The sequence below is a fragment of the Anopheles moucheti genome, chromosome 3, assembly GCF_943734755.1.
Source record: "Anopheles moucheti chromosome 3, idAnoMoucSN_F20_07, whole genome shotgun sequence".
NCBI lineage: Eukaryota > Metazoa > Arthropoda > Insecta > Diptera > Culicidae > Anopheles > Anopheles moucheti.
In genome coordinates this window covers 43,781,028-43,791,050 of record NC_069141.1, presented here as the reverse complement: position 1 = coordinate 43,791,050, position 10,023 = coordinate 43,781,028, and the positions used below count along the sequence as shown (strand labels likewise).

The window sequence follows — 10,023 nt, the reverse complement described above, 5'->3', positions numbered from 1 at the left end:
CAAACATCCATGCGTACTAGATGCGCTGTCCTGCTGAGGACACGCGCTAGAGTCCGAGCTTTTGAACGCGACATTGTATACGCACAAGCAAGGACGTTTCGAATCGGCTGTGAAAACAAGCGCTAGTGGAGTAGTTTAACACAACGAAACAATAGAGGTTCGATAAAATGATCACTGATCAATGCTACACTAAAGGAAAAACTGTCAATGCGTAACAAAAACGATACGCGACGCACAGGATTTGGTTCGAAATTGGCGCCAAAAGACAACTTTCATCTGGAACGATTGGCGAAGCTCTATTTGTGTGCATGCACAAGGAAATGTCGAGCATGGCATGAGCGAAGGACGCACTGACAGCTGGTTTGTTTACAGTCGCGTCGAAAATATCGTGGTGCTTTTTGCTGCAATAGCTGCGAGCAGCTCCAAAACCATTGAAAATGGAACCGTACGAAAGTTTTGTGTTTCCCGATGTACCACTGGATATAAGGTAAAAGTTGTGCGGTTTGAAAGAAATCCCAAGAGATCTGATTTTAACGAATGTTGCATTTCTTTGCTGCCATCTCCATCGCCGGTACAGAGAAAAGCTGTTTCAAAAGGATAAACCAATGGTGGTAGTTGGTGTGTTGGGGAAATCGAATGAAGCTCACTGCAACAAATTGCTCGACTTCAATATTCTTCACACTCATCCATCGTTGACGGATGAGCCGGGAATTGATGTAAGTTTGCAGGTTCTTTCATCAGCTATATCAACAATTCTTTCTTACCCATTATCTCCTTGTGCAGGGTCGTGTGAAATTCTACTTTCGAGCGGAAGGCCAAACGTTATTTCTTCATTTCGATGCTCCGTTCGATAACTTTGTGTTGTTGAATTTAGCAGAACGGATGATGCTAGAGAAGACTGACGAATCACCATTACATTTTATCGAATTCAACAGCGCAATACGCACACGTTTTGCAAGAATTCTGCTGTTCGCGCTTCAAGTATGTCATATTCTAGTGCTAGCCGAGTCGTCAGCATCGTTCGACATGTCTTATCTGTCCATTTTCAAATCGTTGAAAATAATACGCGAGAAGTATGTGCTCAAATTTTTACCCAAAATGTTAAAAAGCGCAAACGTGGGATCATTCATGGGGAAAGAATGCCGGTTGTGCAGTCCAAGACTTTTGTTTATGTTCAATCTTCCCGACAATGGCGATCCTCATCTGCTGGATGAGATAGACGTACTGGAAACCAAGGTTGAGGACTACATCAACAAAATGCTACGGAATGAATTCATCATCACAAACAACAGTACGATGTCTTTGTTTTCTTTGCCAAAAACCAAGCAGTTTGTGTTCTACAACGAAACGAAAACACGGCACCAGGATCCTCTATTAGATTCAATCGACCTGCTCTCGATGTACCTTTCCAAACAGCAACAAACAAGCGCGGGGACACTGCCCGAAAACGATGAACGAGAAATATTGGAACAATCCAAACCATATGATTGTTTCGGATTTCCATCGACGTTTAAGTTTGAACTAAAAGACCCAACGGCGGAGGAGGAACGAAGTATATTCAGTCTGGTGCAGGAACACGTAGAGGATGCGCTGGAATTCGGCTTTGATGAAAACGATAGCTCCGGCAGGCAAAGAGTCAGAACACATTTCGCAGTAAGTATTGACTACACTGTTACTTTGCAAATGATTTCAGTACTTGAACTTCTTTTCGGTTTTGAAGCTCCCAACAACCGAAGCTTGGTACGCGATGTTTAAATACATGCATGAGCTGTTCATCGACAACCCCAATGACCCGTATTACGATGCCTACGATGCGGATTATGTAAGTTATCACAGAGCAAATACGTCCGGTCACAAGTTGACACTCATTGTGTCGTTACTTATTTCAGAGTGCCTATTTGCAAAATTTTCACGACATTGTCGATATTGACGAGCGATTTTTTGGCGAAATATGTGAACAGGGTTTGGATTTGGCCATGCTCAACTACAAGGATATGCTACCGCCGCATTACAGTGCCTCGTTTCACGAAACAAAGTATCAGGAAGCGTTAAACATTCTAATGGAGTATGCGCGTGGGCCAGAACTGAAATCCAGCATCGAACGATTGAAAGAGTACTGTAATGCGATATGGCAAAGTGGTAAACAGCAGTGCGAGTATCCGAGTTTACGTGCCAATCCATGTGTTCTGGGCATGCATAAGACAATTGATCCGGCCGAACATTCGAGTGGAGTAATTTATGTATCCTCGTGCAATTGTGGCCGAACGCAGGGACATCGTGAAGATCCATACACCATACGGCAGTCAAATTATGAATTTTATCAAATAATCGCCAAGAGCTGTAGCAACTGTAACCGGTTGGATCGTGTAAAGTTTCCGGTGTTTGAACCATCAATAAGCGATTTTCGGGCAGCGGAATTTATAAACAAAAATTTTTCCAACTTGATGTCATTTGACAGTACTGGCCGAACCGCTTCGGACGTTGGACCGAGCATTCGTCCCATTCCCGGTCATTCGCCATTCCTGTCTGGTAGCCAACGGAGTCAAAATAGTTCAGCCAGTTTAAGCTTCAATATCGGTACTGATGTGGAAGAAGACGTTGGGGGTGAAAACATGATTAAAAAGGAGAACGATGGGCGTACCCGGCAAAGAGAACAAAATCAATGCGAGGGAAGAAAAGAAATGGACGAAACGGATATCTGTAACAGTAACGATGAAGAGGATTGTGAAGAGCTGGACTCCAAAAATGAAGAAATGAACGAAATAGTGATAAAATTAGGCAAACTGAAACATACAGATTCTTCGTCGGGTGAGACGGAACATCCGGCTGGACCGGCCAGATTACCATCTACCACCGAGTATCTGCCGGGTATGTTGCATTCTGCCAGCCCCGCTGGACTACTACCACGGTTTCCGTCATGGTCGTTGGTATGTTTAGGTTCTAGCTCTATCTACACCCACAATACCGGTCTTCCAGAACATGTGCAGAGTGGATTCCTTTCAGGATCGAATTTTCTCCTACCATGGGACGTGAGTGTGCGCCTTGAGCATGCACAATGTTGGGCCGCATCGTACGAAAAAATACGCAACCGCAAAAAGGGAAACCAACATTCGTCGAAAAACTATGAACACAACAAAACGTTCACGCTTAAAATATTTGTCGGTGTGGAGTACGAGTGTTTGCGAGGCCATCGGTTCATTATGAATGCGCCGGACAGTATTCTGCGATGTGGATCTGAAATTGTACGAGACAGCGGTAGCAAGGTGGTGTTTAACGACATGCCAATTTACTTTCCTTGTCCCTGCCGGAATACGATCAACAATACGGCACAGCTAATGCGTGTGCACATCATTACACCGAAGGCACCGGTGAATGTTATCATTGATCCGAAGGTGAAACTCTTTCAGAATAACATGCAAAACAGCATCACGTTTACGACCGGCATGATCGAACCGATCAAATTAACGCAAAGTTCCTACTGGATACTACGGTTGCCGTTTGTGTACGAAGGCGATGGCGGACCCTTGATGGCACCGACCGACGTTAATCCGGCCAGTGCGATTATGCACGGTGTGTTGTTGGCCGGAATGTATGGCATCAGGGAAAACGACCTGAACGAAGAATCGATCGCGATGGGTGTCACGAACACTTCAGGATAATCGGCAGGAGTGTAATAATATTCGATAGCACAAACATAGGCCTTTCCTTTTTGTATGTGATCACTTAATATGTAAAGTGCGATAATATATCCGACTTATTGTTGAACTTTTTTCTTTTATATGATTCGTAAGTTTTAAACAAAAAAAAATCTTAACGGTATGGATGTGGAATATACTATTTAAAGCTTTGGTTAAGCAACAGAATTATTAATTTACAATATCAACAATGTCTGAATGAATCCCATTTGACTACTAATTCCGAAACATGACCTTGTAATTATCCTTAAACTTTTTCGTTCAAGTTCAAGTTCTGGACATTGTCGAAGCCCTAAAATCCATGAAGGCTATTAAGAGCCTAGACTATAATTGTTAGAAAAATACTTTAGAAATAGAAAGATCTTAATCCCGCTGTTTGATTAATCATTTCGCATATGACAAGATTTGTTACCTTTGGAAGACTCATCCTAACCCACGTGAATCTATGTGTCCCACAATCGCACAGCATGGCCCTTTGGCAGAGTATGTCCCGATGAGCTCGGGAGATTTTTATGTCCAGGACTCCTCCCTCGGTATACCACAGGAAATAACCTAAAGTCGACACAAACGCGATTCAAAAGAGCAATGAATTATTTTCATTTTTTCCTGCAGAGTAGCAATGTGAAATGTATTGGTGCGAGAAGATTATTTAAAAACATTGATAAGCACGTGAACGTTCCGTTCAGAAGTTGGTGATTGTTTACGTTGGGTGAAATACGATCGGCTGGTAGTAGTACTGATCGGTGTGCCGAACGATGCACAACCCGCAATCTTGTGGTTCAAGTCTTTACTTTCAGAAGTGAACAGACGAAGATCCCATCTTCAACATAACAATTTGAATCATGTGGACAGATGCAGCGTCTACCAGGATAACTCTGAATACCATCAGATGTATTGTTCTTGTGTGCTTCCTGCTGCCGTTTTTCTTCATTAGTTACGCAAGTAAGATTTTACTTTGTTTGTTCTTCAAAAATGATCATCCCAAGTTAATTCTCTTTGAAGCTGTTGCACTCTCGCGACAACTATGGATTATTATCCTGTTTTGGCGCTACCCATGGTTGAAAAGAACCAAAATACACGGCATCAAAAGCTTCGTTGATCGTTCCCGCAACCCCGAAGTTTTGTGCGTGCTCATGGAGATGGAAGGTATTTACTTGGCGTGCGTTAGTCTCGATTACCGGTAGAGATTAATCTATCGGTGTTTATGTTTTCCTTACTGCATTCCGCCTTCACACGTCCAGGAGAAATTGATATTGTGCAACTGAGGGAAGAGTTTTTGCATCATATTAGCGATTGCAGCAGCAACCACATGCGACTTTGTCTTCCGCAGTTCATACTCCCGTTCATGTCTTGTTGGAACAAATATTCATGGTTAAAAGGGTAATATTCCTTTTTCTCGTCTCACTTTTGCCAATAATCTCAAATAATACTGGAATTTATAATTTTCCACCAGAACCAGCAGTGCAGATGAGCACATAATATTGGCCCCAGCCATACAACGGGGAAGACCAATGAAGGAACTGATGTGTTTATTAAACAACACTAATGCAGCTACAAGCAGCAAAGATAAAGATTCATTGATAACGAGTTCAAAACCCGTTCTTCCATGGCAAATCGTATGCATTCCGGTGGTAGTGAGTGAAACACCTAATGAATGCAGTGATAAATGCGTTATCTCCAATTATTTGCTCTATGCGATCGATCTTAAACTGTTAAATGAAGCGGAGAAACGTAACTTAAGCTACATCCCCTTGAATGGATACCTTGAACGGGCTGAGCCAATGTGTGACAATGTGCTTGCCAAACCTTACTACATTCCGCGCCTGTGGAATTACATTTTTTCTTCCGTCCATTACCGCTGGAACGAGTTCGTGTACCAACACGATCCACTCGAATCGCCTGACATTGATCGCAAGCAGTACACCGGTATGGGTCAACTACTTTCAGCACTGTGCATTTCCGTTGTGTACGTATGTGGCGATTTTGTGTGCTCGTTTCGCTCGATCAAGGGTAGTCCGTTGGATAAAATTGATTATTTGCAGCGGCTGATTGAACGGGAAATAGACAAGCGCAATCTCACGATTCGAACAATCTGGGACACCTTCCTGCAGTCAATCGAGCCGGTTAATTTGCTAAAAGAAGCAACATTTTTAGTGTGGAAAATTGGGGCCACAGTTACGCTGATGGTGCCGTGGTATGCATGGAGAGAAACAGAAGCATTGCTGCTTTACATATCGAAAGGAACGCTCAATAGTGATACAATTGTGGGTTTCATCATCGAATGCTTTCCAATTTGCTATGGTGTAGCACTCGAGTGCTTGAGGATGTTGTGGCTGCTACTGGAAGTAATCTTACAGTTGAATGAATAATAACGGTAAAGCATTTATGCAAAACGAAGCAAAAAGTGTTAATTCTTTAATCATTACGTATATTCTCCAAACAATTATATTTGTGGACCCAAGTAAAATGGTTCCTTACACACCGACAGCAATGTGCAAAGCATGTTGTGTCCGTCCACATCGAAGTCCTCCGTTTTAACTCCGTTTACGTTAGAGTATGTGATAATCTAGAACAAACAATAGAAGATACTGGTCAATATCTGTCGCGAATATAAATCCGTATTCTTTGCTCACAGGAAACAACGTACCTGTTTGCCGCGAATTGAGTCGTTCGGACCAGCAACGCCAATTATTTCTACCCATCCTGTGCAAACGCCATTCAGTGGTTCCATTAGCATCACTTGAACATTTACACCGTCCGACGTTTTGCCGCTGAACGACTTGCAACCATCTTCGGCACGATCCACCTTCAAATGAATACTGACGGGTTGGCCGACATGTCTCTTCATAGAGGTTCCATTTACGATTGATCTGCGTTCGAATTGGAGCATTTTTTCTACAATTTCATGCACAAAACAACGTCACAAAACAATATTCTTGTGAAACAAGCCGTGTAACTTCTTGTAGCCGGGTTGGCGCGATGTTGTTTGTTCGGCGCGCGTTTTTGACAGCAACGATTTTGTTTTGACAGAAAATAGAAACCCCCTGAGCTAGTGATGCTTGCAATTTGATGACATCATGAAAATAATTAAATTAAAATTGAAAAATCCTTAATATGTGACTTTATAGTAAGAGACATCAACAAATAATTCAAAACATTCATGATCTAATCAGTAAGAAAATGGGAATTCATTCTCAAAAATAATCTTGAACAGTTTAAAACTTTGCTAGCCATTGGGAGTTAAGGGTAGCTGTCAAATAGGAATATCAGAATAAATTGTAAACAAACTTTGGCTCTGCCCACGGAAGAAGGACTCTAATTTTCGTACTTCCCGATCAAATAAATCGCTTTTTCCACCATGGGATGCGATGGTGGAACTATTCCCCGCCGTGATGAGCTAGTGCGACTTAAGAAGAAACCGGAGCAGGTAAATTATTGATGCATTTTCCTTCAGATGTTCTTGGATGGTTCTGGCTCTATAGATCACCCTACGTAACACTCCATTTGTAGAAAGATAAAGACGCAGAACGGCAATTCCGCTGGAAGCACTGTGCGCTAACCCAACAGCGACTACAGCAGCCGATTGTGATGTGTGGGTTGGGCAGACTGTACTCGAAGCAAAATGTGATTGAGGCTCTGCTGGATAAGGAGAAGATGACCGAAGCTTGTGCTCATATAAAATCGCTGAAGGATATCAAGAATCTTAACTTAACCGCTAATCCAGCCTATGATGAAGCACAGGATGATAAAAGTTCTCCCTACATATGTGCCCTAATCGGACTTGAAATGAGCGGACAGTTTCGATTCGTTGCACTTTGGACATGCGGATGCGTATTTTCCGAAAGAGCGCTTAAAGAAGTCAAGGAAAAAGTGTGCTCGGTTGTAAGTACTTGCCAAGGAGTCGTATACCGTTCGTGGCTCTGATATTTGTCTTAATTATAAAGGTTTTTTGTAATAATTTTAGTGTCAAACACCGTACAATGACGACGATATTGTAATCCTCAATGGAACGGAGGAGGAAACTGAGCAAATGCGCACAAAAATGGAAGCTCGGAGTATTCGTGCACGGTCAGAAAAGAAAGCCAAGTTAGATAAAAAGTCTAAGTCAAAGGCTTCTGCTACTATTACATCTACCACCGCTTCCGAATCGACAACTCCAGTAACAACATCGGCGTCCACTTCATCTGTAGTTGCAGAAACCAGTAATATGCCTTCTTCGAGCACGATGGATAAAAAGCTCTTACCATCGACAGCAAAGGCAAATGGCGAGGGAAGTAGCAAAGCAGGCAGCAAACCGATAGTGCCGAATAAGCGTGCACTTATAAGCGACAAGATTGGAGAGGATCCAGTTTTTAAAAAATCCAAGGATGATTACAGTGTCGCGAAGGATCCGAAAGCATCCGCCGTTTACAAATCCATTTTTACAACCCACGAAAGCGAAAAGGACCAAAAGCGTGCTCATTGGGTTACGTACAATCCGTTCTATAATTGAACAGGTATGATATTAGCTTATCTTTCCACTTTTATATAATAATACATTTTATTTGAACAAATAAACAAACAATAGACAAGTTTAATTTTACATTCTATGATTTACAGCACATGATCCCATAACTTTTTTTTGCTTTTGTGTGAAACTTATGCTGATGATGGTACCAAAATTATGTTGGTAAAAAAACTCGTTTGAAAATCCGATCATAGTAAAATCCGCGTTACACTTTGCAACAAACTTCGATTATCCGTGCTCGTGCGTTATGCGTTACCAAGCTGGCCAATCTTCCGACAAATGAGAAAATCAACATATATCTCCACAAGCTTTTTTATCAATCGATTATACAAAAGTGCGACTTGCAAATAAATTTTGCACATCTTTATGCTTTCCATAAAATCCATCGCTCGCTGATTTCGACTTGCGTAAATAACAATTTTAAATCCTTTTGTCGTTGCGCGTATTGCTCGCTAATGTCACACAGCAATTCGATGATTGTCATGTAAGCACTTAATGGTCCTACCGTCTGTCTGTCCTACCTTCCGCAAATGATTGTCGCTGGAGTTTCGAATCAAAGCAAAGAATACGGACAAAAGTGTTGAGTGGAAACAGTTAGCAAACAGTTTCAGTGGTTTCTAATTCCTGCAAGTCGGTAAGCAATAGTTGTTATTTCTGCTGAGATCGGCAAATCATAGTTAGTAGAATGTGTGTTCCAACAAATCGAGTACGGCTTGCGCAAACGCCTCTGGTGGTTTGGTGCGGGTGGGATGAACGAACAGGCCATTGCCCCTTGGCAAGGGTTTTTTGTTTTGACGGCCGGCCGCAGCTTTTCAACGCAACGAATACTACGTCCCTGCTGAATTATGTGAAATTGATCCTATTCGGTAGGAAACACCACCATGGGCACGAAGCAAAATAGTAACGATTACCAAATGAGTAATGATCGAAGCCTGCCAGCGTTCGCCGCCGCGGATGAGCAACCATTAGCGGTCATACCGAATGACTCACAAAGAAAAGGAATCAAACGGTTGATTCGTCATCGCATTGAATGGGTTGGGTACCACCAACTAACAATAATTGCTGCTAGTTATTCGTTTGCTGGATAGGTGTGTCATAAAGTGTTGCATCTACCATTGAGGGCTAGCACTAAGGCGAGCTAAAACAACAGAAATGTAGCTGAGGATAATCTGCAGGTGGCACTTTTTTCGACCGTATCGTTGCTATGAATACCCGTATCTGCATCAGTGTGCGTGCGAAGAAGAATCGCGTTGCGTGTGCAATAGATACCGGCCTGCCACAATCATCATCCAAGGGTGCAGGGTGTGTTTGTTATCTATCGATTTCGAGTAGAATTCAATGAATTTGATTGCAAAAGCGTTTGGATGAGCAAGAATTTGGCTGCCCAAAATAGACCCTGCGACGATGAGCAAGGTGTAAAATTTGTGTTTCTTTAAAAAAAAGAAGCGAATCGCGCACGGCACGAAACCCTCTTCTAGTCCCGCGTACATGGCCGTTTATTTCGGTTAGATTGAATCACCATCATAGATCATTTCCATTTTGGCTAACTTGATGTGATTCCTGGCGTGGCGGTTTGGTGTGCAATAAAGTGTCCGCACTGTTACTTTCTTTGCACAGGCTGTAACACAGGGGTTTCAGTGAAATATGACTCCCTTGCCAAGGGACCGCACGCAACCATCAACGGTGTTCGATCGTGTATTACACCGCACCCCGATGGTGATATTCACGTGTGAAGCGTAAGATAAGACCCATAGCCTTATCCCTAGGCTTTTGCGGTGTGTGGTTGCCAACATGGGCCTTGATGATGATGTTTGTGGCCCC

At 42.6% G+C, this 10,023-nt stretch overlaps 4 protein-coding genes across 6 annotated transcripts; 3 read left to right on the top strand and 1 right to left on the bottom strand.

The window, feature by feature from the left end:
* Nucleotides 1–375: 375 nt before the first annotated feature.
* On the top strand, nucleotides 376–3,760 carry LOC128302211 (nonsense-mediated mRNA decay factor SMG8). Its single transcript, XM_053038974.1, has 5 exons — nucleotides 376–487; nucleotides 578–716; nucleotides 784–1,653; nucleotides 1,721–1,822; nucleotides 1,890–3,760. Exons 1-5 carry the CDS (start codon nucleotides 438–440, stop codon nucleotides 3,657–3,659), a joined length of 2,931 nt encoding a protein of 976 aa, XP_052894934.1. The 5' UTR covers nucleotides 376–437; the 3' UTR covers nucleotides 3,660–3,760.
* Nucleotides 3,761–4,537: 777 nt separating this feature from the next.
* On the top strand, nucleotides 4,538–6,170 carry LOC128303795 (uncharacterized). 2 transcript variants are annotated; one of them, XM_053040857.1, is made up of 4 exons: nucleotides 4,538–4,637; nucleotides 4,698–4,841; nucleotides 4,937–5,075; nucleotides 5,149–6,170. In XM_053040857.1, exons 1-4 carry the CDS (start codon nucleotides 4,538–4,540, stop codon nucleotides 6,062–6,064), a joined length of 1,299 nt encoding a protein of 432 aa, XP_052896817.1. In that variant the 3' UTR covers nucleotides 6,065–6,170. The 2 variants fall into 2 exon arrangements, with proteins under 2 accessions (XP_052896817.1, XP_052896816.1); XM_053040856.1 differs by having other exon boundaries at nucleotides 4,538–4,841.
* Nucleotides 6,127–6,693, bottom strand: LOC128303796 (uncharacterized). Its single transcript, XM_053040858.1, has 2 exons — nucleotides 6,343–6,693; nucleotides 6,127–6,261 (listed from the first exon to the last, which is right to left on the bottom strand). The coding sequence occupies exons 1-2, from the start codon at nucleotides 6,583–6,585 to the stop codon at nucleotides 6,139–6,141; spliced, it is 366 nt and encodes a 121-aa protein (XP_052896818.1). The 5' UTR covers nucleotides 6,586–6,693; the 3' UTR covers nucleotides 6,127–6,138.
* Nucleotides 6,694–6,988: 295 nt separating this feature from the next.
* On the top strand, nucleotides 6,989–8,266 carry LOC128304093 (replication termination factor 2). 2 transcript variants are annotated; one of them, XM_053041226.1, is made up of 3 exons: nucleotides 6,989–7,122; nucleotides 7,206–7,577; nucleotides 7,660–8,266. In XM_053041226.1, exons 1-3 carry the CDS (start codon nucleotides 7,054–7,056, stop codon nucleotides 8,185–8,187), a joined length of 969 nt encoding a protein of 322 aa, XP_052897186.1. In that variant the 5' UTR covers nucleotides 6,989–7,053; the 3' UTR covers nucleotides 8,188–8,266. The 2 variants fall into 2 exon arrangements, with proteins under 2 accessions (XP_052897186.1, XP_052897187.1); XM_053041227.1 differs by having other exon boundaries at nucleotides 7,206–7,595.
* The last annotated feature ends 1,757 nt before the right edge of the window (nucleotides 8,267–10,023 follow it).

Coding starts and splice junctions, on each gene's coding strand:
- LOC128302211 (XM_053038974.1), top strand. CDS start 438: ATGGAACCGTACGAAAGTTTTGTGTTTCCCGATGTACCACTGGATATA. Junction 488..577: donor GATGTACCACTGGATATAAG/GTAAAAGTTGTG, acceptor TCGCCGGTACAG/AGAAAAGCTGTTTCAAAAGG. Junction 1,654..1,720: donor GAGTCAGAACACATTTCGCA/GTAAGTATTGAC, acceptor TCGGTTTTGAAG/CTCCCAACAACCGAAGCTTG.
- LOC128303795 (XM_053040856.1), top strand. CDS start 4,538: ATGTGGACAGATGCAGCGTCTACCAGGATAACTCTGAATACCATCAGA. Junction 4,842..4,936: donor CGTGCTCATGGAGATGGAAG/GTATTTACTTGG, acceptor TCACACGTCCAG/GAGAAATTGATATTGTGCAA. Junction 5,076..5,148: donor AAATATTCATGGTTAAAAGG/GTAATATTCCTT, acceptor ATTTTCCACCAG/AACCAGCAGTGCAGATGAGC.
- LOC128303796 (XM_053040858.1), bottom strand. CDS start 6,585: ATGCTCCAATTCGAACGCAGATCAATCGTAAATGGAACCTCTATGAAG. Junction 6,262..6,342: donor ACTCAATTCGCGGCAAACAG/GTACGTTGTTTC, acceptor TGTTTGTTCTAG/ATTATCACATACTCTAACGT.
- LOC128304093 (XM_053041227.1), top strand. CDS start 7,054: ATGGGATGCGATGGTGGAACTATTCCCCGCCGTGATGAGCTAGTGCGA. Junction 7,123..7,205: donor TTAAGAAGAAACCGGAGCAG/GTAAATTATTGA, acceptor CTCCATTTGTAG/AAAGATAAAGACGCAGAACG. Junction 7,596..7,659: donor TTGTAAGTACTTGCCAAGGA/GTCGTATACCGT, acceptor TAATAATTTTAG/TGTCAAACACCGTACAATGA.